The 26,077-nt window shown below is 39.4% G+C and overlaps 1 protein-coding gene across 1 annotated transcript in view; it reads right to left on the reverse strand.

Moving 5' to 3' along the window:
- LOC126195552 (uncharacterized) overlaps positions 1-26,077 on the reverse strand; it is a 322,158-nt gene that overhangs the window by 293,181 nt on the left and 2,900 nt on the right. Inside the window, exons 2-3 of the mRNA XM_049934175.1 lie at positions 8,339-8,720; positions 6,584-7,057 (exon numbers count right to left, since the gene is read on the reverse strand). Coding sequence (XP_049790132.1) covers positions 6,584-7,057; positions 8,339-8,656 — 792 coding nt within the window. The 5' untranslated portion in view covers positions 8,657-8,720. The remainder of the gene's footprint in view (positions 1-6,583; positions 7,058-8,338; positions 8,721-26,077) is intronic.

The following is a 26,077-nucleotide window of genomic DNA, read 5'->3' on the forward strand; positions in this document are numbered from 1 at the left end:
AATTCTGCAGATGACATTGCAATAGCCACTCAGAGCAAGACATTCGAAGAGGGGGAAGCTACTCTGTCAACGGACCTTCAACTTCTTAACCAGTATGATAATGGATAATCTTAATGAACACGAAGGACAAAAACAAAAGAACAGTTCATCAATGGAAAATTCTGGGTTTGACAGCAGAAATTACAAGAGCTCACAGATTGTAGACTTTTATCTTGTCAGAAAGAACATGGCTGTCAAGAACACATCATTATAGAAGAGGAACACACATTAAATGGACTTGGCAAGAACCATTTTCAACTAAAAATTAAACTGAGATTATTTGTGATGAGTATGGTATTGATTTCAGAATGTCCAATCACATAAATATCAGCACCTTTACTTAACATGAATGACATTTAGGTACTACTGTCTCAACTAGGTGCATTAAAACAGGAAAGTGATCACTAGAATACAAGTGATTTATTGCTCCCATTAAAGCAGTTTCTACAAAAGTAGGTGAGCATACTGAGAGATCTGTAGCAGGGAATGGAGAAGACGTGACCCCTAAAAAAGCATATTTTCTACAAATCTACCCACGATAAGTGTTGCAGCAGCTTTAAATTAAGATAGGGCATATTATTTTTACTATTTGTGGATCATAAATCAATATAGCTATCGCTTGTAGTTTAGTGCTACTGGTGATGGGTGAAGACTGGTGAGTCTCTTACAAACTTACTAACTGCATTCTTCGTCCTTTCACCATTCCCATTCCTCCAACAAATCTTCAATCCCCTTAGCATGAGGGAAATGTCTTGATTTGTCTCTGTAGCAGATATATGGAGGAAGGTTTGCTCCTCTATTTGAGTCTTCTAATAATTCAAACTCCACTAATGTATGGTTACTATCTTCCAAGGCGTGTGAGGGGGTGGGAGGAGGGGGGGGGGGAGGGGGCCACACGAGGAGGATTAATATATGGTTCTGTTACCACTGTCTCTACATGGTGGGGCAAAATTTGGAAAAAGCGCAAAAATGCATGCTTGAACATAAATGCAGACGCTAGCTTAGCCTGCAGGCTGCACTGTCATATCTGACCACAAATGGCTTCTCAATACCTTTCAGATGTCAGTCATGATCAGAACAGCATTCTGTGCTGTGAGTGCATTATATTGGGGCAAAGGACTTCAAACATGGACAAATTGTTGGTGCTGATAAGTAATTGAAAAAATGCATTTTAGCCATCCGGCATTTATTTTAAAATCTTACGTCTACTGGTTTCGGTTGTGGACCATCTCCACAGGAGGTGAAAATCAGATCAGGTAAAAGCATATTTCATGTTCCTTTTACACTGATACAACTTCACAGTGAGAATCCACAAACAACATGCAAAGACAGCACTTACAGTCATCTGTCAGGTGTTTCAAGAGGCACCATATCAAAGATTTACCGTACATCTCTTACAGGGAAAATGGAAAAAAAAAAAGAACATTATCTCTTAAATCACAATGCAGAAAAAATGTGTGTGACCGACAGTCATTCAAGAAGACTGTGGCAGTAAATAAGTGGAAGACAGCTGCAAAAGTCATTTTAAAACTCAACATTACACTCACAAACCCCATCAGCACGAAAACAACATTAAGGGAGCTCAGAAGCAAGAAATTGGAGGGTAAGCTGGAATTATAAAAGCACTCATCAGCGATGCAAATGTCCGTAACAGGAAAACATGGTGCCGAAACCACAATACCTGGACTATGGAGCAATGGAAGAACATCATTTGGTTGGGTGAGTCTTCTTTTACACTGTTTCCAACTTCTGGACGATTTTACATCCCAAGAGTAAAACACGGCAGGGGTTCAGTGATGGTTTGGGCACCCATATCATACTAAGAGGGAGGTTTGAAAAGTTCTCTGGACAGAATACAAAAAAAAAGTATTTAAACCACTGAAACTTTTTTATTTTTCAATGTAGTCTCCTTGTAGATTAATGCACTTGGTCCAAGGATGTTCCAGTACCTTGATCCCATCTCAAAAAGAGTTTCCTCCACACCTGCAAAATAGTTGTCAACCTCAGCTATCAATTCTTCGTTTGAAGTGAATCTTCGACCACCATGGAAAATTTTTCAGTTTTGGTGAGAAATGGAAGTCTGATGGAGCCATGTCAGGTGAATAAGCTGGCTGTGGCAACAATTCATACCTTAGTTCATGTAATTTTGCCGTGGCGACTGCACGTGTGCAGGCACGCATTGTCTTGATGGAAGATGACTTTCTTCCTTGCTAAATTTGGCCTTTTTTCGTGTAACTTTCGTTGCAATTTGTCCAGGAGGTTAGCATAGTATTCTCCAGTAATTGTTTGTCCAATGGGGAGATAATCTACAAACAGAATCGCCTTTGCATCCCAGAACACTGATGCCATGACCTTTTCCGCCGAAGGAACTGTCTTTGCTTTCTTTGGTAGCGGAGAATCAGCATGTTTCCACTGCTTCGATTGTTGTTTTGTCTCTGGGGTATAGTAGTGCACCCAAGTTTCAGCTGTGGTCACAAACCAATGCAAAAAAACTTGTTCATTTCTCCTAAAACGGGCCAAACATTGTTCCAATCTGTCCATTCTTATGCGTTTTTGATCCAGCATCAAGAGTTGTGGCACTCATCTTGCAGATAATTTTTTTCATTTCTAATTCTTCAGTTAAAATGTGATATACCCTTTCAGATGACATCCAGCACTTTCAAACGGTGATCCTCCATGACCATTTTGTGCACTTTAGCAATGATTTCTGGAGTAGTGACACATCTTGGCCGACAACTTCGCGGATTGTGATCTAAGCTCTCCTGACCAAATTTAAATTTATTTGTCTGCTTTGCAACAGTTGAATATGAAGGAACAGAGTCCCATAGTCTATTGTGGAAATCGGCATGAATGAGCTTTTGCTTTCATACTTTTCCTTACGAAGAACTTAATCACTGCTCGAATCCTGATTTTTTCCATCTTTGCAAATCACTATGCGGGAACAACAACAGACTGACGTCACTGCCACAGTTCTCTTCCAAGAGCACTGAAATGGCATGTGTTTACAGGCAACAGTCCAATGAATACTCTCCTTGCGCTAGCACTGACCTCTTGTGGTGATTCCGAGAACTTTTCAAACCACCCTTGTATTCCAGTTACTCTGCAAGACTGTATTACGGCCTAGGCTTATGTGATCACTCTGGCTGATCAAGTCCATCACATGGTACAATATTTGTTCCCCAATGGTGATGCTGTGTTCCAGGATTACAGAGAACCTGTTCACACAACTCAAATCATCCAGGACTGGTTTCATGAACACAAGGATGAATTGTCCCATCTTCCTGGCCACCTCAGTCAACAGTTCTCAATACTGTATAGCTTTTGCGGTCTACTTTGGATAAAAAGGAGCGTCATCATTATTGACCTCAATCGTTGTTACCTGAGCTTGACATTGTTTTGCAGGAGGAATGGTACAAGAGTCCCTTGAAAACCATACAGGACCTGTACTTATCCATTCCGCTGGAAGCTATTTCAAATGCCAACGGTTTTCTTACATCATTTTAGGCATGATAATGTCTTATGTTTTTTATGTTTCTGTATTTTTGTTTACCTCCCCCCCCCCCTCCTTCTATGTCTATAGCTCTGTCATCAGAATATGTAGATGTTGGAGTTTTCTGATCATATGGTTTTTCATTCTAGTTCCTTTGTAATTGGTTTATCTCTGATTGCAGCCTTCTCCTTCTGTGCCGAGGAAGGCGAAACTGTGGCTGGAGATAAACCATCTAAATTTAGTAACTGATGGACCAATTAAGCTGCCTGAAATGATTTAAAACTGACTTGACATTTTGTACAATGTATTGCTGCCAGCATTGCACGTTTCTGTTTGCAATGAGGCACTAGTCCTCACATCTGGTTTAATGAATGTAGACATAAATTATGTATTAAAGCTAGTTGGCGGCAACTTATCTGCTTCAGCATATGGTAAGCTCTCAGCTCCAGACTCAGTGTTTACCTAAACAGTTAATGCACCAGGACAGGGATGAGAACGTCATCCCTGGTTCAAGGGTGGCTTGATCACATTGTCTGCACATTGCATTGCCCTTACGTGCCAAGGTAGTATGGCCAAACTGCTGGCATTTGAAGTTCCTTAGAAGATCTTGACTGTAAGGTCTTTCTTACAGTCAATGAAGCTTGCCTTAAGATGCTCAGGTAACAACTGCACACTGAAAGTTAATAAGAATGAATTCTCTCTCAATCTTTTTCACTATAGTGCATGTCTTCATGATGCCTTTTAGTTTCCATTATTTCTGCAGTTCTGCTGTAATTATGCCCATTATATTTCAGCATGTCACAGAATCTTTACCTAAATTAGCTCTGACTGTGTACTGTCCAAGTTTCTCACTTTCTCTTTACTTATTTTACCTGCTAAGCTACTTATGTTTCAACAAGAACAGTACCATTTCTTAGTCACCTGACAGATTTAGATGTACCAGCCCAAGCCAACTAAGCCTTCGCTTTACAGATCAGTGGTACTTCATCACATGATCCTTCTCAACATTTAATTACTACAAAAACATTCCGTACTGTTAGATGTGTTCTGTTACTATCTCTAATAGAAGCTTCATTAGGAGGGCTACCCAACCAAGCTATATAATTCATTTCAGTGTTTTTATTTCCTACTGGTACACACTTTCTGTTGGGAGTGTTATTAGTTAAGAGACTTAGGATGACAATGTTGCTGTGAACAGCAGAGCTCCACTTGTGGAGTAAGTATAACACAATCAAGGTGCAGCAGGTTCCTCAGAGACAGCCCACCAATTACTGTTTCGTCTAAACAGCCAGCCTCCCCATCAGGCTCAATGCACCTTGAGGATGAGGGTTCTTTATTTTCATTTATTTTTACTTTTTAAAATAGATGTATGTACCTTTCTCACAGCTGGATAAGTTATGCCAAGTTCTTCATCCTCTATAATATATAACATTCCACAATCACAACAACAGTTACTGTAGAAGCATGCCCCAAGGTTACAATAATGGCCAGACCTCTGCATGGGACCTTCCAAGTTTCCAGGCCCATGCACAGTCATTACTGGCTGCCATTACTGAGGGAAAGAATAGGACAGCCAGAGATTAGACACAGGGTTGAAGAGAGAGAAAAAGCGATGCATTACAGTAAAGACTGGGGCCCTGTTTGCCAATTACTTACTCACAAGAGTTGTGAGCATCCCTGGTGGGGGGAAGGGCTGTGGGCGAAAGAGTATTTTATCAAAAATAAAAAATACTGTGCAAGATGCGATTATAGTCTAGTAAAACACAGAGTGAAATTAGACACAAAGCAATGGAGAGACAGGAAAAAATGGATCAGGGAAGAAACTGGAGTAGAAGATTTTAAGTGACTGTAAAGAAGATGGAATGAAATGTAGCCTGACAAATGGATGGAAAATGGATCTAGCATTCCTCTGGTGAACTCCACGAGAAGACGAGAAAGTAAACTAGATGTCTCCTCAATTTCATTTTCATTACTGTCACTGTTGTTGTAGTCTTCATCTTGGGTATGATGACTGGTTTGATGCAGCTTACCTCACTAGTCTATCTAGTACTCACCCCATCATATTAGGCAGTGGTCATTCAGGATGATGACAGTTCAAATTTCCGTCTGCCCATCCCTATTTAGGTTTTCCATGGTTCCCTGAATCACTCAAGGCAAATGCCAGGATGGCTCATTTCAAAGGACACGGCCCATTTATTCCTTATCCTTCTCTAGTCTGAGCTTGTGTCCTGTCTCTTAATGACCTCGTTGTCGAAGGGACATTAAACCCCAATCTTCTTTCCTTCCTCCTCCTTATCTGCATTAACTACTGTGCACAACTATTTAAACCTGTTTACTGCAATCAAACTGTGGTCTCTATCTACAATTCAGTCGCCCCCCTCCCCCTCCTGAAACTTACTTCCTGTACCAAACTGTCAACTGTCTGATGTCTCACGATGTGCCCTATCAATTTATCCCTTCTTTTAGTTAAGTTGTGCCAAAATTTTACTATCTCCCCTATCTGAATGAAGAGTGACTAGTTATTACAAGCAATAAGCCCAAAATTTATGATGAACAAATGATTTGGCACTTGTTGTGTAAAGTGGGCAGAAAGCATGATTCCATTATTTTCTTATCGTGTATTTGAATCTTTAGGCATTACTGAGTACCTCTCACATTTATTTGTGTTAACAATGAGAATACATTTATTATTTATTAAGAAGTAGATACAATTATCAGAAATGCAAACATCTGACAAGATGGTAGCATTTTGGGGCATTAAAATTTTACACAAGAAGAACACAAAATAGGGTTGACAACTTGCCAATTGCCACAATAATGTAACAGATGTTAAAATATGGTTCATTACATCCAATTAATCATGATTTCAGTTACTCAAACTGGTTACCAAGTTGGATAAATGGGAGGGGAGAGGGGAGGGGCCGGTGAGGAAGGGGGAGGGGGGGAATTATACAGTGCTGATAATAACTAGCGAACACAGTATGCTGGCTCACAGGGTCAGATGATGTAGCAGTAAGTGTATACATTAATTATTATGAAGTATAGAGTATTTACCTTACATGTCCTTTTGAGAAGATTTGGTGTCCATTTATCAAAATCTGCTAAAGGTTTACGAGGGTCATGTCTACGAACTGTTTTCGTTGGACTGGCAATTACGCCTTTCCGTGACACATTTGTATCTATACAGAAGTTATTTTCACCAGCTGTTTTCACTTGAGGAGCATCTACACCACTGCTTAGTTCAGTTGCAGGATTACGAGGGTTATTTACAATGGCAGTTTTCATTTGTGAGGAGTTGTTAGCATCACCTGACAGGTTTGTAGCTCTATGAGCATTACTCCCACAAGATCTTTTAACCTGAGGGGAACTCACATCACTCCTTGGCACACTTGTACTTGTACTTGTAGAAGCCAATTTACTAACAGTGACTGTGACATCCTCATGAGTTTTGGCTGTTTCAACATTTAATCCAGCCTTACTGTCATTCTGCTTGACAACTGTTATAGTAACATCTTGCTCATCAAAACCCTGTTTGAAATTGAACAGAACATTATCTTTGCAATAATTTATACATTACAGGAATTGCAAAAATTTCATCTTTGAGGAACTATTCTACAAAAATGGTGTTTCACATAAATGTAAGCACTGTCTCTGGCATTCACAGGATCCCCGAGGACAGCAGCAGCGATCACCTTGTCATGTTTTGGCCTGTCACACAGATAATAGGACAGGTGGCAAGTGAGAATAAGCCACCCAAGTTAGGAGAGACTTTGGAAATAACTCCAAGAAAATCGTTGCACCATTTAACACTTCAGACTTGTGCACCAGTCACATCTGCTCACAAAATTGTGCACAAACTGAAACTGAAACATTACAGAGTAACAGTGTATAATGTGACCAATTCAGATTCTCTTGTTAGACATAAGTACTGCACTCAGCTATTGTAATCCGTTTATAATGGAGACATCAATCCTTAAATGCTCTTCGTATCTGACAATGTACTGCCGCTTTTACCAAAGTATGCGAATTCTGAGAACGATGTTGGAGTACTGTAAATCCTCGCCAGTTACATCTGCATTGTGTGAAAACAGAATTGTGCTGCACAATGAATGCAACTTCAAGTACTGAACCAATATTTCCCCAGACAAGAACTTCTGACAGATGTGTGTGCAATATACTACAACCCTTCTTCAGAGAACTAACACATCTAAAAGATTAAAGGTTATTTAATACAAGAACATATGTGACAGCATTGCAAGGTATTTTTTATGACAATATAGTTCCCGTCTAAGAGCAGCACTACTGACAATAGTCTGAAGGTTAAATGGTGCCACAAATTTCTCATACTTCTTTCTATGGTTGTTCCTAACTTGTGTAGTGTATACACAGTTAAAGCCAATACACCATCCGCCACTACCAGAGAGAACATACCCAAGCATCACTCGGTAGTGACAGCTTGCCAACAGGGGGGCAACATCAGAGGTAGCACTTGCATCACATGTGAAACACCCTGAATTTGCTAATTGTCTTTTTTTTTCTTTTTCTTTTTTTTTCAGTGAAGTAGTGTGCAAATCAAAGAAATGTATGTAAAAAAGACTAAAATTTCAATAAAAACATGGACGACAATAAACTAGCAACCACAGTTACCACAACAATACTGCGGTAACAAGAAAACCACAATAATAACAATGAAACTATTTTTGCAAATTTTATTGCCAATTTTAAGGCTTCAATATTATTTCTAACACAACTACTTTTGTACATACTCCTTGCACTAGATCAAAGGGAAGAAAAATTACTTTTAAATACCTTTCTCTTTTGGTTCCTCAGAACAGATGATGATGCTGAAGCAGATGAACAACCTATTACAGGCTGAGATCTTTCTGCTGTAACTACATCCTTGATGGTCAAAGACTGCTTTTTTGCAATAATTTGGCTTAAGGTGGTTGATGTATCCACATTATTGCCTTTCTTTGTAGGCAACAGAACAGCTTGACCATTTTCCACTTTGGTTATTAACCCAATACTTGCCAATTCTGAAGGTGTAAGAACGAACACTTTTACATTTTCTGTTTCTTTGTTTTTGCATGTTCTTGCACTCTCCCATGTGTTATTCTGAGAATCCATGAAACACTTTAAGAAAAATGCACAGTGCTACTGGCTCTGCAGTGCAATTCACATATTCAATAACCTGTGGGAAGAAAGCAAATTAAGTTCATTGTATGAAAAATTTCTGATTCAGTGACTGTTACAAATTGCTGCAAAATAACAAAAGTCTACTTCAACATAGTTTCTTCTACTTCTTTTTGCGGTATTCTTGGGTTGTTCTATCTTACCTCTTCTTCCTCTTTCCTCTAGGCAAATTAGTAACACACATTTCCACTTACTTAAATGACAACCTAAGTGGGAAAAAAGCTGCCTTCATTTAATAAATTCATGGTTTTGATACCTACAATGAAGAAGAATAATCTAGGGCCATGGAAAATAGATCTGATTACCCAAAACACCTACCACCACACCGAAAGCCATTATAGGCACAGGACATAGCAAGAAAATCAAACAAGCAGACCAGAGACAAATGGGTGAATATTCTAGCAAATGACAAATAGAGCCAAAAATGGAGAAATTCTCTGACATTAATAACACTGACAAAGGGCAGATTGTTATGGATCTGCATCTGACAACGAGCATCTAGGAAACAGTGAAGCTTGTCAGATATTCGTGTAGCGCTGTCATGAGGATCTATGGAATGTGGTTGAAGGACAGTAGAACAATGAATAGGCAACAAGGTGTTGGATGTCCATACCTCATCACAGAACTTTGAGGTCATCTCTACATGTTCCAATGTTGACACAATGACATCATCAACAAAGGTTGCATTGAGTAGGGAATCATCAAGATTAGACCGTGGATCAATGAAAAATGTAGTATCTGTTAGGATGAATCACATTTCTTGTCACAAAAGTTTGACAGTTATGTCCAGATAAAAGAATACTCTAAAAATACAACCCCCCATGGATGCAGCATAGCGATGCTGCAACATGCTATGGGGGGATGTGCATCTGGGCTTACATGGGACCTATGATAATAATCAAAGGCACCATGACAGCTACCAGAACTTTACTGTGGACCATCTGCATCCCTTAATGCTCGATGTCTTCTGCGACGGTGATGGCATCTTCCCCCCACCAATGCTACAAGATCAAAACTGTGCTAAAGTCATTTGACGAGCACGATAGAAAAATCGTGATGTATTAGCCACAAAATCCACCTTGTGGAAGACATAGGACACAACTACTGGGCGCCAGTTCTGCATCCACACACCACCTCCTGTGTCATTTAAGGGACCAGTGTATGTGATTTAGTTACTGTAGTGGATATTCTGACAATCGTATTGTGTTAAATCTAATTTCATCTTAAAGAGGATTCTACATTTATCATAAATTAAATCAGTTTTCAAGTTTGCTAACAACTATAATTAACATTAAAACATTTTTGGAAAGTAACAATTCTTGCCACAGGTTTTTGTGTTACCTTAATAGAAATCTTGTTTCATGTATTTGCTTCAATTCCTACTATAAAATGGCAACTTTTTAGCTTAACAGATTAAAAGATAGTCAATGGGTGCAATTTAAAGTTATTTTTTCACTGCCCTGTAATACATTTCACCAGCCAAAATGCAGCCCCACTGTGAATACTGTTCTCAAACACAAGATGAATAGGTTCACATTCATAAGCAGCTGGAAATTGCCCCGACTACTGTCCAACAATTGGCAGTTGCTGCGTATTGGTGTGTTGGAAGTGCTCCCAAGAGTTTTGTACCTGTGATACTGGTAGCAGAGGTACCTCAAGTACTATCTTCTACTGTCGATCCTGTCTCCTCTGCAGAAAGTACAGGATCTGTCATTACCCGTCTTCTTGATTATGAGTGGCAGGGTCAAAGGTAGACCTAGGCATCTTGTACAGAATGGATGCAGACCAGGGAGGACTCAGGCTGTTGCACCAATCACCCAACCATAAAGTTTCAGATGCAGTCTTTTACTGAAATTGAAACCAAACCAGTGGCTCTCACTTCACCTGTTTGGAGAAATGTGTTTTGTCCAGTGTCAAGAGGAGACTAACACAAAAGGGTAGGGTCTATTATCACTGGCAGCTCAATACAGTGAATGATGGTACTCCTTAGGGAAATGACAGCAAGAAACAGCAAAGGACACCAGCTGCACTCAGTGTGTATGCCTGCGAGTGGGGGGTGGGAGGTGGGGGACATGGGGGGGGGGGGGGGGGGGGAGTTGCCCATTCAACATGATTACATGATTAAGAGGCTATTCCAGCAGCCACTGAGGAGACAGGGTGCAACCAACTCCAGATTGTAGCGCACATTGGAACATATGATGCCTGTTGTCTGGGCTCCAAGGTCATTCCAATGACTGGCAGGGAAGTTTGAGAAGACCAGCCTTGTGCAAGGAGTTTGAACAAAGCTTACAACTTGCAGCAATGTCCCCAGAACTGATTGCTGCACTCTGGTTTTGAGTTGAGGAGAAGAACTGAACCAGAGACTTCAAACGTTCTGATCAACTATGTTGTGACCTACTGGACTTGCACCATAGGATTGAGAACTTCAGGGTCCCCCTATATGGTTCAGGTGTGCACTGCACATAACAGGCTGCAACTCAGGTGTGTGGGGGGCATACACAAAGGTTTTTTAGACCAGGCGACTCTCCATCCACTCCAGATAATAATAGTTGTAGAAAACGCAGGAGTATCAAAGCTACGGTCAGTAGCACATAAATACCCAGATCATGCAATACTAGTTGGATGCGATTTTAACCTAGCGAGTGTAGACTGGGATGGCTACAGATTCACTGCAGGGGGTACAGACAGACAGATGGACATGCCTCCCTCATGTGAGAGTATTAAAAACCTAATGGTAAACTGCCAAAGCATTCCCAACAAAGCACCACAGTTTGAAGCACTCGTGAAGAGTGGTGAATCTTAAATAATACTAGGTACAGAATGCTGGCAGAAACCTGAAATTGATAAGCAGTGATATTTTTGGGAAAAATTTAAATCCGTATCAAACAGATAGACTAATGGAAAATGGAGGTCCAGTTGAAATGAAATGTCATGTGGCTAGGGCCTCCAGCCGGGTAGGCTGGTCGCCTGGTGCAAGTCTTTTGAGTTGACACCTCTTCACCCTTGTGCGTCAATGGGGATGAGGAGATGATGATGATGACGATGATGATGATGATGATGATGAAGACAATGCAACACCCAGTCCCTAAGTGGAGAAAATCTCTGACCCAACTGGGAATCGAACCCAGGCCCCTTAGCATGGCATTCCGTTGCACTGACCACTCAGCTGTAGGTGCGAACTACTTACCAGTTAATATGCAGCAAGGGAAGTCAAGACGGCATTTTACTGGTAAACTGTCGAAGTATTCGTAGTAAAGTTCCCAAATTTACTGCCCTCCAGGAAAGTTCTCATGCTCAAATTATTCTTGGAACCGACAGCTGGCTGAAACCAAAGGTGGAAAGCTCTGAGATATTTAGTGAGTCATGGAATGTATATTGGAAAGACAGATTTGAGGCCATATGAGGGAGGAGTGTCCATTGCAGTTGACAACAGTACTGTCTCTATTCAGGTCGAAGTTGAGTGTGATAGTGAAGTTATCATGTCACATACAACGGGTGTAGATGAAATCAAGTTAATTGTTGGATGTTTTTACTGGCCACCCAATTTCGCTCTGACAGTTCTAGAATCGTTCACAGAAAGTCGACGGTCAGTAGCGCATAATACCCAGATCATGCAATACTAGTTGGATGCAATTTTAACCAACCAAGTGTAAACTGGGATGTCTACAGATTCACAAACAGACAGACGGACATCCGAAATACTTCTGAACACGTTTTCTGAAAACTATCTTGTGCAGCAAGTTCGGCAGCCCACACACCATGGAAATATTTTAGATCTTGAAGCTACAAATAGGCCAGAACTTATTGACACTGTCAGTGTATAAAGGGGGACTAGCAATCCTGATGCCATTGAAGTAATTACAATTACAAAAGTTAATAAAACAGACAAGAATGCTCCGAGAGTAATTCTGCTTGACAGAGCAAAAAAGTAGTTGTTAGCATCTCACTTACACAATGAATTGCCATCATTTAGTTCCAGTAAGATGGATATAGCGGAATTATGATCAAAGTTTACGCAGACTGTAAATCGTGCTCTGGAGAGTTGTGTGTCTAGTAAGTGGATAAAGGATGGAGAAGATCCATCAGGGTTTAATAACGAAATTCGGAAGATGCTGACGAAGCAGAGGCTTTTGCACTCTCAGTTAAAAAGAGGATGCACAAATGATGACAAGCAAAGGTTCGTAGACATTCGTGCACCTGTGAAAAGATCTATGTGCGAAACATAGAACTACCACCATCACTCCTTAGAAAAAGGTCTGGTCAAGAACACAAGAAAATTCTGGTCCTATATAAAATTGCTGAGCGGATCTAAGGCCTCCATCTAATCCCTTGCGAACCAGTCTGGTGTGGCAGTTGAAGATAGCAAAAGGAAAGCCAAAGCTTTAAATTTCACGCTCAAGAAATCATTCACACAGGAGAATGGTGCAAACATACCGTCATTTGACCATACGACAGACTTCCGTATGGATAACAGAATAATGAGCATCCCTGGCATAGAGATACAACTGAAAGATCTGAAAGCAAATAAATCACCAGGTCCAGATAGAATCCCAATTTGGTTTTGCAATGAGTACCCTAAGGCATTGGCCCCTTACCTAGCCTGCATTTATCATGAATCTCTTGCCCAGCAGAAAGTCTCAAGTGACTGGTAAAAAGTGCAGGCAACTCCAGTATATAAGAAGAAAAAGAATGGATCCGCTATGTTACAGACCAATACCCCTAACCTTGGTTAGCTGCAGAATCCTTGAACATATTCTCAGTTTGAATACAATAAACTTTCTTGAGACTGAGAAGCTTATGTGCATGAATCAGCATGGTTTTAAAAAGCATCACTCGTGGAAAAACTCAGTTTTTCCTTTTCTCACTTGATATACTATGAACTATGGATGAAGGGCAACTGGCAGATTCCATATTTCTAGATTTGTGGAAAGCATTTGGCACAGTACCCCACTGCAGGCTGTTAAGTTCAAAAATACGTGATTGGTGTGAAGACTTCGTAAGTGATAGAACCAAGTATGTTGTCCTTGAGGGTGAGTGTTCATAAGAGACAACGGTATCGTGAGGAGTGACCCAGGGAAGTGTGATAGGACCACTGTTGTTCTCTACACACATAAATGATTTGGCAAATAAGGTGGGCAGCAATCTGCAGTTCTTTACTGATGATGCAGTGGTGTAGGAAAGGTGTCGAAGTTGAGTGACTGTAGGAATATACAACACAACGTAGACAAAATTTCTGGTTGGTATGATGAATGGCAGCTAGCTCTACATGTGGAAAAATGTACACTAATGTGAACGAATAAGAAGACCAAATCTGTGAAGTTCAGATACAGTATTACTAGTGTCCTGTTTGACACAATCAAGTCATTTAAATATCTGGGCGTAATGCTGCAAAGCAGTATGAAATAGAATGAGCATATGAGAACTGTGGGCGGGAAGGCAAATGGTCAACTTTGCTTTATTGGGAGAATTTTTGAAAAAAGTGGTTCACCTGTAAAGGAGACTGCATACAGGATGCTGGTGGAGCCTATTCTTGAGCACCGCTCAAGTGTTTGGGAACTGTACTACATCAGATTGAAGGAAGACATCAAAGCAATTCAGAGGCAGGCTGCTAGATTTGATTCTGGTAGGTTCAAACAACATATAAGTGTTACGGAGGCACTTTGGGAATGCAAAATGCCCTGGAGGGAAGGCGACATTCTTTTCGAGAAACACCATTGAGATAGTTAAGAAAACTAGCATTTGAAGCTAACTGCCACGATTCTACTGCCGCCAACATTCATTGCATGTATGGACCACGAAGATAAGACACAAGAAATTTGGGCTCATACAGAGATGTATAAACAGTTGTTTTTCAGTCGCTTTTTTTGTGAATGGAACAGGAAAGGAAGTGACTAGTAGTGGTACAGGCTACCCTCCACCACACACCTTACGGTGGCTTGCAGAGTATCTATCTAGATACAGAAGAATACAGGACTGGGTCTAATAAGGAATAGGAAAACAGGAACGTGGTTAAGCTAACATGAACAGTATAGTGAACACATTATTGTAGCCAAAATAGACACAATGTCAACACCAACTACAGTAGTACAAGTATAAACTTGCCAACTAGCACAGCAGACGGTGAAGGGATTGAAAGAATGTATGATGATATTGAATTATTCAGAAAGTTAAGGAAGACAAAAATTTAATTTTAATGGGGGACTAGAACTCAAATGTAGGAAAGAGGTGAGCCAGGCAAATGGCAGAATATTTGGTGGAAGAAAGGAAGGAAAGAGGAAGCTGCTTACCAGTACATTATGCAGAGTGTAATTTAATGAGAGACCTGGAGGCATTGGAACATTTCAGGTTATATAGTTGTAAGAGAGAGAGTTCAAAACCAAATTTGAAACCAATTTTATACCGTAAAACATTTCCAGGGGCAGACATGGGCTGATTATAACTGATTACTTTTGAAATTCAGATTAAAACTGAAGGAGCTGCACAAAGGTAGGAAACTGAGGAGATGGGACCTAGATACATTGGAAGAACCATAGGTTACTGAGAGTTTCAGTGGGAGCATAAGCAACAACTGACAAACAGCGGAAATGTATTCAACAGAAGATGAATGGATAGCTTTGAAAAATGCTATGGTGAAAGCAGCAGATGATCACATATGTGTAAAGGTAAGGCTTTGTAGAAATCCTAGGACAATCCCGAAGATAACGAATTTAATTGACAGAAAGAGAAAATATAAAAATACAGTAAATAAGGCAGATGAAAAGGAAAACAGGTGTCCAAAATATGAGAGTGATGGAAAACGTAAAAGGCTAAACAGGAATGAGTAGACGAATGTAGAAGCAACGGAGAAGGTAACTATGAGAAAGATAATAATGAAAATTCCAGAATGGAGAAATAAGTAAATTAAGGGAAAGGCAACCACTCACCCATAACAGACTGACACTTTGAGCACAGTAACACACAACAGCAAACAGCATTCAGCTAGCTTTCAAGCTCTAGTACATACATTCACATACACAACCACACATGGCCATGGGAGTGTTTGTTTGGGTATCTGTGTGGTCGTGTGTGAATGTGTGTACTATTGTCGGAAAAATCTTGAGCTAGTGCTCTAAGGCTAGTGTGAATGCAGTTTTCTATTATTTGTTACTGTGCTCCACACATCAGTCCACTATACGTGAGTGGTTGCCTTTCCCTTGCTTTACATATGAGAACAATAAATGCAGTGTATAGGGTAATTAGACACACATGCGGAGAAAAGAGAAGCAGCTGTGTGAATATTAAGGGCTCAAAGAAGAGAAGATCGCATGGTGAAAGGTGTACATAGAGGGTCTGAATAACAGGAACAATAACAATAAAATGGAATTCAAGATGAACTGTGAAATTCACAACCACAGTTGTTTGCCCCTGCCTAGGGTCTTTGAATACGTGGGGAATTCCAGTTTCCTGCCTGAGAATCTGTTTAACACTTCTTACCATAGAACACAAAAGTAAAATTGTACTTTATCAGCTGCTCTTCCTACAATCTGACAGAATATTTTTACTCAGAAAAGAGGGGAGTCTGTAAATTCTGCTCATTTTCCTTCTCCCTGTCCATTTCACTTCAACCCTTCTGCTAAACAGATGAGCCACTGGATACCAATGTTCTAGTTTTGGATGTGGTGTTATTTGATAAATGCTAATTTTAACTCACTTTTTATTGACTTTATAATTTTTTTTGTTCTTGTATTAGGCTTACTGTTGTTTGAATACAATCTTATTAGTTTCTTTTGCCTGTTAAATTTTTATCTGAATTTTCTTTTGTTGCTGTGAATCTGTGTACTGTTTGATTTTCTGACAGCTTCTTTGTCAGAAATGTTCACTATAATTTTCTGTTAAATTTGATGTCTCATTCTCACAATGTTTTCATTACTGCACTTCAATTTAAAATTTATATTTCTACAGCTACGTGCATACTCCACAAACCACCATATGGCACATGGCAGATACCTCCTTGTGACATTGCTAGTCATTCCCTTTCCTGTTCTACTCAGAAATGGAGTGAGGGAGAAACAACTGTGTATATGTATCTGTACATACCCTGATTCCTCTGTTTTGCCTTTGCGGTCCCTGTGCGAGAAGTACAATGGTGGCAGTAGATGCCGGTTCTCTTAACTTTTTCAACAGGAATGTTCTAAAAATTGAACATATATATGTGTAAGTGTGTGTAATAATTGTAATTTAATACTGTTAAATAGTAGTTATGTAAAACATGAGAACTGTGTATGATCTTGATAGATTTGTAAAATATCCAGGTTGTTACAGTGACCACTGAACATGCGTTGAAATTAAGCAAATTGTGTACAGGCAAAATAGGGCTTTTATTACAAAATTTGGTATGTAACATATATTACTTATATAACTGCACTTCAGAAAAAAAGAGGCTTAAAAACAAAAAAGACAACATCTATTTCTCAATAATGTTTTGCGAAAATAATGTCTTCTTTCCTCCCGCACTTTCCATTCATTTCCGTAACACTCATGTGCTGACTGAACTTGCCAGTAAAATCTAGCACATCTCTACATTTCTTCAGTATCTTCTTTTGATCCACCCTGTTGGGGATCCCATACACCTGAGCAGTACTCAAGAACGGTTTGCACAAGTGTCATTTACATGATCTCCTTTACAGGTGACTTGCACTTTCCTAGATTTCTCCCAATAAATCCAAGTCAACCTTTCACCTTCCCTGCTACTGACCTCGTGTGCTCGTTCCATTCCATGTCACTCTGCAATGTTATACCTGGATATTTAGTCGACATGTCTGTGTCAAGAAACACACCACTAATACTATATCTGGGAACTGCAAGATCATTTTCCCAACACATCAGCATTAAATTACATTTTCCCACATTTACAGCAAGCTGCAATTCATCACATTGTCGATTGCACAGCAACATTCTGGCTTTCAGTGCTAGTTTTGCAATATCTAACTTCAGTGGTTTTAAAAAAACAGATACACTGCATACACTGTTGTGTCATTTCTATTTACGGATATAATTTAATTTGCCACTCCCCCTCACCCCATGAGTACATATTCCTGTTTTCCTGAATTACTTCACCAAGGAGCTTTAACTACTGATTTTCTACAACTGGAATACACTTGATAACTGTCTTCAGAAAGCCTACTGTTAAAGTTCCAAATATCAGCTTTAAAGGACGAATCTAGGACTATACTACAAGTCCCTATGTATTACTCCCACAGGGATCATGAGGAAGAGATCAGAATAATTACAGTGTGCACAAAGGCATTCACACAGTCATTCTTCCTGTGCACCATACATGAATGGAGACAGCTCCAATAACTGGTACAATGGAACACAACTTCTGCTGTACAATTCACAGTGGTATGCAGAATATGGATGTAAATACAAGGCCTACACTCAGTACTGGGATCCCACAACTGATCATCATTTTCATAGCTTCAGGGGTTTTTCTTATGCTTAAACTGAGTGACAAGTTTTTGTGCTCTGAACATTGAAAGTTGTAATGTTAACCACTCATAGTTCAGGCACATAAACAAGATGGAAATCATCATTAAGCTTTCTGACAGTCTGGTTGCAATGCCTGGACAATGCAGCCACGTATGTTTCATTGTCCAATAAACTCTGAGGGAGGTAATCGCTCGAAAGCTTAATACTGACTTCAGTCTTGTTTTTGTAGCTTTCAGCCACTCAACTGTAATGCAACAGGTTAGTTTACTCAACTTCAAATTTATTTGCTGCTCATAATTCAAAATTTTACACACACAGGCAATGTCAATAAATGGCAATTATAGCATCATTTGAGCACACACAGAAGTTTTATCTACAATTATTTAATTCATACAGTAGGACACCCCCCCCCTGCCCCCCCCCCCATGAACCATGGACCTTGCCGTTGGTGGGGAGGCTTGCGTGCCTCAGTGATACAGATAGCCGTACCATAGGTGCAACCACAACAGAGGGGTATCTGTTGAGAGGCCAGACAAACGTGTGGTTCCTGAAGAGGGGCAGCAGCCTTTTCAGTAGTTGCAGGGGCAACAGTCTAGATGATTGACTGATCTGGCCTTGTAACACTAACCAAAACGGCCTTGCTGTGCTGGTACTGCGAACGGCTGAAAGCAAGGGGAAACTACAGCCGTAATTTTTCCCGAGGACATGCAGCTTTACTGTATGATTAAATGATGATGGCGTCCTCTTGGGTAAAATATTCCAGAGGTAAAATTGTCCCCCATTCGGATCTCCGGGCGGGGACTACTCAAGAGGACGTCAGTATCAGGAGAAAGAAAACTGGCGTTCTACGGATCGGAGCGTGGAATGTCAGATCCCTTAATCGGGCAGGTAGGTTAGAAAATTTAAAAAGGGAAATGGATAGGTTAAAGTTAGATATAGTGGGAATTAGTGAAGTTCGGTGGTAGGAGGAACAAGACTTTTGGTCAGGTGATTACAGGATGATAAATACAAAATCAAATAGAGGTAATGCAGGAGTAGGTTTAATAATTAATAACAAAATAGGAGTGCGGGTTAGCTACTACAAACAGCATAGTGAACGCATTATTGTGGCCAAGATAGACACAAAGCCCATGCCTACTACAGTAGTACAAGTTTATATGCCAACTAGCTCTGCAAATGATGAAGAAATTGATGAAATGAATGACAAGGTAAAAGAAATTATTCAGGTAGTGAAGGGAGACGAAAATTTAATAGTCATGGGTGACTGGAATTCGTCAGTAGGAAAAGGGAGAGAAGGAAATATAGTAGGTGAATATGGATTGGGCGTAAGAAACGGAAGAGGAAGCCGCCTGGCAGAATTTTGCACAGAGCACAACTTAATTGTAGCTAACACTTGGTTCAAGAATCATAAAAGAAGATTGTAAACATGGAAGAAGCCTGTAGATACTGACAGGTTTCAGATAGATTATATAATGGTAACACAGAGATATAGGAACCAGGTTTTAAATTTTAAGCCATTTCCAGGGGCAGATGTGGACTCTGACCACAATCTATTGGTTATGGACTGTAGATTAAAACTGAAGAAACTGCAAAAAGGTGGGAATTTAAGGAGATGGGACCTGGATAAACTGACTAAACCAGAGGTTGTACAGAGTTTCAGGGAGAGCATAAGGAACCAAATGACAAGAATGGGGGAAAGAAATACAGTAGAAGAAGAATGGGTAGCTTTGAGGGATGAAGTAGTGAAGGCAGCAGAGGATCAAGTAGGTACAAAGACGAGGGCTAGTAGAAATCCTTGGGTAACAGAAGAAATATTGAATTTAATTGATGAAAGGAGAAAATATAAAAATGCAGTAAATGAAGCAGGCAAAAAGGAATACAAACGCCTCAAAAATGAGATCAACAGGAAGTGCAAAAAGGCTAAGCAGGGATGGCTGGAGGACAAATGTAATAATATAGCGGCTTATCTCACTTGGGGTAAGATAGATACTGCCTACAAGAAAATTAGAGACCTTTGGAGAAAAGAGAACCACTTGTATGAATATCAAGAGCTCAGATGGAAACCCAGTTCTGAGCAAAGAAGGGAAAGCAGAAAGGTGGAAGGAGTATATAGAGGGACTATACAAGGGCGATGCACTTGAGGACAATATTATGGAAATGGAAGAGGATGTAGATGAAGATGAAATGAGAGATATGATACTGTGTGAAGTCTTTGACAGAGCACTGAAAGATCTGAGTCGAAACAAATCTCCGGGAGTAGACAACATTCCATTAGAACTACTGACAGCCTTGGGAGAGCCAGTCCTGACAAAACTCTACCATTTGCTGAGCAAGATGTATGAGACAGGCGAAATACCCTCAGACTTCAAGCAGAATATAATAATTCCAATCCCAAAGAAAGCAGGTGTGACAGATGTGAAAATTACCGAACTATCAGTTTAATAAGTCACGTCTGCAAAATACTAACGCGAATTCTTTACAGACAAATGGAAAAACTAGTAGAAGCCGACCTCGGGGAAGATCAGTAAGGATTCCGTAGAAATACCGGAACACGTGAGGCAATACTGACCCTACGAATTATCTTAAAAGCTAGATTAAGGAAAGGCAAACCTACATTTTTAGCATTTGTAGACTTAGAGAAAGCTTTTGACAATGTTGACTGGAATACTCTCTTTCAAATTCTGAAGGTGACAGGGGTAAAATACAGGGAGCGAAAAGCTACTTAGAATTTGTACAGAAACCAGATGGCAGTTATAAGAGTCGAGGGACATGAAAGGGAAGCAGTGGTTGGGAAGGGAGTGAGACAGGGTTGTAGCCTCTCCCCGATGTTATTCAATCTGTATATTGAGCAAGCAGTGAAGGAAACAAAAGAAAAATTCGGAGTAGGTATTAAAATCCATGGAGAAGAAATAAAAACTTTGAGGTTCGCCGATGACATTGTAATTCTATCAGAGACAGCAATGGACTTGGAAGAGCAGTTGAACGGAATGGACAGTGTCTTGAAAGGAGGATATAAGATGAACATCAACAAAAGCAAAACGAGGATAATGGAATGTAGTCAAATTAAATCTGGTGATGCTGAGGGAATTCGATTAGGAAATGAGACACTTAAAGTAGTAAAGGAGTTTTGCTATTTAGGGAGTAAAATAACTGATGATGGTCGAAGTAGAGAGGATATAAAATGTAGACTGGCAATGGCAAGGAAAGCGTTTCTGAAGAAGAGAAATTTGTTAACATCGAGTATAGATTTAAGTGTCAGGAAGTCGTTTCTGAAAGTATTTGTATGGAGTGTAGCCATGTATGGAAGTGAAACATGGACGATAAATAGTTTGGACAAGAAGAGAATAGAAGCTTTCGAAATGTGGTGCTACAGAAGAATGCTGAAGATTAGATGGGTAGATCACATAACTAATGAGGAGGTATTGAATAGGATTGGGGAGAAGAGAAGTTTGTGGCACAACTTGACTAGAAGAAGGGATCGGTTGGTAGGACATGTTTTGAGGCATCAAAGGATTACAAATTTAGCATTGGAGGGCAGCGTGGAGGGAAAAAATCGTAGAGGGAGACCAAGAGATGAATGCACTAAGCAGATTCAGAAGGATGTACGTTGCAGTAGGTACTGGGAGATGAAGAAGCTTGCACAGGATAGAGTAGCATGGAGAGCTGCATCAAACCAGTCTCAGGACTGAAGACCACAACAACAACAACAACAACAACAACAGTAGGACAGTTATTCACTCTCTGGTGAGCGGTTGGTTTTATTCATAATTTAGTGCCAGACATATCTAGGACAGGGTTGTTGCTTACATTATTATAGATGTTTGTCAGGTCATTATGGATAAACCACTGTTTAAGTTCCTTTTTAAAAGTATTTGCAGTTATCATCTTAACATCATTTGGTAGAAAATTACAACCAATAGCTCCTTTTACATGCTAGATTTTGACTGCTAATATTAACCTTCTGTGAACCATATGTAAATCTGTTTTATGCTTCATATCAGGGCTGTGAATTTGCATGGTCCTTTTAGAAACTTTAGTATTGTCTTTCGCTACTATGATGGTTTGTAGCTTACAAATGGCATAAACTGTGAGATTGTTAAAGCTAGTAAAAAGGCTTTATCAAGATGTTCCTTGTTTAACTTTAACTACAGTCTTCAAGGTTCTTTAGTGGCTTATAATAAAAGGATGCAAACAGTGTGACATATGGAAGTCTGTGTCAGTCCACGGAGCATGAATGGGTAGCCGAAGTGTTTCAGGTGACGGCTCATTATAAGTGGGAAGTCCAAGTTTGAGTCCCAGTCCAATACAAATTTTCGAAAGTCTGTACCCAATTCAGCTAACGTGAAAGAATTCACAGACAGAGAATGAATTTGGAAATATTTAGGAATTAAGTTACCGCAGTATTCTCTGTATTATATATAGACCTTTTCCTGGCATATGATTAACCTGCTACTTCCATGATTCTATGAAATCTGGTCATCTATGTATAAGCCCAAAAAATTACATACCAAACAGGTCTTTAACAAAATCACGCCATTCAAAATATTTTGTCTGTTCTGATGACAAGGTTTGAAATGCATAGTGTTTGTACTTTCTATGTTAACCTTAAAGTTCTCTATTTCAAAATGAGCTCTTGACTTTTCAATAAAGAACTGGATTTCTTCAATAAGGCGGGGATTACCGCCTGCTCAACAGACACCGCATGTGCCATTGGCATACATAGTGGTCAGATGACTACATGTTTTGTGTTTTAATCAGGGCTACCCAGAAACAATCCATTAATTCTGTATTAAGCAACTGTTCTTTTCTCTTTTCTGGGATTGTTGGTAATATATTATGAGACTGATACTGCAATTAATAGTTTAGTCATATCACATCAGTACTTACAAGAAAGATACACTAACCACTTACAAGAAAGATACACTATACAGCTTGTCAGTTGGCACAAACAATAATCTTCTAACATGCAAATCATTATCAGAATAAATACTGATTTATGTACAGTATCAAAGAACCCTAACATGAAAATGAAATAATGGTTCGCTCTGCCAAAAATGCAACGAATGAGTAACAATCTTACCATGTACACTAGTGAAATACATGGAATTTTCAGACACAGCTACACAGTTCTCATCTATCGTCTAATACTTAACACTGATAAACAGAAGTCTTCTGTCTAATATACAACAAGCAAAACTAGTTCTTTATGCAGATGACACTAGTAATGATACCAAGCCAAGTATACATAACAGAAACAGAAGAAATGGTAAACAACATTCTTAACAGCATCATTGACTGCTTTTCTACAATTGATCGCATCCTCAATTTTAAAAAGACACATCACATTGAGTTCTGGACATCAGGGTATACTACACACATGGTGAAGAAATAATAAATAGGATGGAAACTTCAGAATTCTTTGGTGTCCATACTGATGAGAATTTAAACTGGAAAAAGCACATTTTGGAACTCCTACAACAACTAGTTCAGCCATATTTGCACTTTGAATCATTGCAAATCCTGGGAAGAGACAAACCAGCAAGCTGACATAATTTTCCTTCAATAAATTTCAAAAAATTAAAAAAAAGGAAATGGATAAAATGAAGTTAGATATAGTGGGAATTAGTGAAGTTTGTTGGCAAGAGCAACAGAATTTCTGAGATTGTGAATAGAGGGTTATAAATACAAAATCAAATAGAGTTAATGAATAAGTAGGTTTAATAATGATTAAGAAAATTAGAATGTGGGTAAACTACTATGAACAGCCTAATGAATGCCTAATCGTAGCCAGTATAGACGTGAAGTCCACATCTACCACAGTAGTACAAGTCTGTATGTCAACTAGCTTCACAGATGATGAAGAGACTGAAGAAATGTATGATGAGATAAAAGAGTTAAGGGAGACAAAAATTTAATTATGATGGGTGACTGAAATACAATATTAGGAAAAGGAAAAATAGTAGGTGAATATGGAAGAGGGCATAGGAATGAATGAGGAATCAGCCTGGTAGAATTTTGCACAGAGCATAATTTAATCACTGCTAATCCTTGGTTTAAGAATCATGAAAGAAGGTTGTGTACGTCAAAGAGACCTGGAGACACTGGTAGGTTTCAGACTAATTATATAATGGTAAGACAGACGTTTTGGAACCAGATTTTAAACTGTGAGACATTTTCAGGAACAGATGTGGGCTCCAACCATAATTTACTGGTAATGAACTGTAGATTAATACTGAAGAAATTGCAAGAAGATAGGAAATTAAGGGGAAGGGGCTTGGAAATGTTGAAAGAACCAGAGGTTGCTGAGTGTTTCAGAGGGAGCATTCGGCAACAGTTCACTAGCACAGGGGAAAGGAATACTGTAGAAAACGAATGGGAAATTTTAAGAGAGGATATAGTGAAGGCAGCAGAGTATCAAATCGATAAAAGACAAGGCCTAGTAGAAATCTTTGGGTAACACAGTACATATTGAACTTAACTGATGAAAAGAAAAGATATAAAAATGCAGCAAATCAAGCAGGTGAAAGGGAATACAAATATCTAAAAAATGAGACTGACAGGCAAAATGCAAAAGGGCTAAACAGGAGTGCCTAGGAGGCAAATTTAAGAGTTTAGAATCATATTTCTTTGGAGGAAAGATAGAAACTGCCTACAGAAAATTAAAGAGGCCTTTGGAGAAAAGAGAAGCAGCAGTATCAACATCAAAAGCTCAGATGGAAACCAGTACTAAGTAAAGAAGGGAAAGCATAAGGTAGAAGGAGTATATAAATGGCCTGTTCAAGGGAGATGAACTTGAAGACAATTTTATGGAAATGGAAGAGGATGTAGATGAAAATGAGATGGGAGATATGAGAAGAACGAGACAGAGCACTGAAAGACACAACCTCAGGAGTAGACAACATTTTGTCAGAACTACTGATAGCCCTGAGAGAGCCAGCCATGACAAAACTCTTCCATATGGTGTGCAAGAGGCACGAGACAAGGGGAAGACCCTCAGATTCAAAGAATAACGTAATTATTCCAATTCCAAAGAAAGCAGTTGCTGACAGATGAACCTGAACTAGTACTAACACTAATTATTTACATAATAATACAAAAACTGGTAGAAATCAACCTCACAGAAGATTTGTTTGAATTTCAGTAACATGTATTAAAACGCAAGGCAATACTGACCCTGTGCTTATCTTAGAAGATAGGTTAAGGAAAGGTAAAGCTATGCTTCTGGCGTTTGTAGACTTAGAGAAAGTTTTTGACAATGTTGACTGGAATACTCTCTATGAAATTCTGAAGACAGCTGGGGTAAAATACAGAGACAGAAAGGCTATTTACAACTTGTACAGAAACCACAAAGCGCTCAGAAGAGTTGAGGGCCATGAAAGGGGAGCAATGGTTGGGAGGAGAGTGAGACACCGTAGTCACCTATTCCTGATGTTATTCAATCTGTACACTGAGCAACCTGTAAAGGAAACCAAAGAAAAATTTAGAGTAGGAATTAAAGTTCAGGGAGAAGAAATAAAAACCTTGGGGTTTGCTAATGACATCGTCATTCTGTTAGTGACAGCAAAGGACATGGAAGAGCAGGTGAATGGAATGGGCAATGTCTTGAAAGGAGGACATAAGATGAACACCAACACAAGCAAAACAAGGCTAATGGAATGTAGCCAAATTCAATCAGGTGATTTTCAGGGAATTGGATTAGGAAATGACACACTTAAAATAGTGGATGAGTTTTGCTATTTGGGCAGCAAAATAACTGATGATGGCTGAATGTAGGGAATATACAATGTAGACTGGAAAGGGCAAGACAAGCATTTCGGTAGAAGAGAAATTTGTTAACATCAAATATAGATTTAAGTGTTAGGAAGTCTTTTCTGAAAGTATCTGTCT

The sequence above is a fragment of the Schistocerca nitens genome, chromosome 7 (assembly GCF_023898315.1).
Source record: "Schistocerca nitens isolate TAMUIC-IGC-003100 chromosome 7, iqSchNite1.1, whole genome shotgun sequence".
Taxonomy (NCBI): Eukaryota; Metazoa; Arthropoda; class Insecta; order Orthoptera; family Acrididae; genus Schistocerca; species Schistocerca nitens.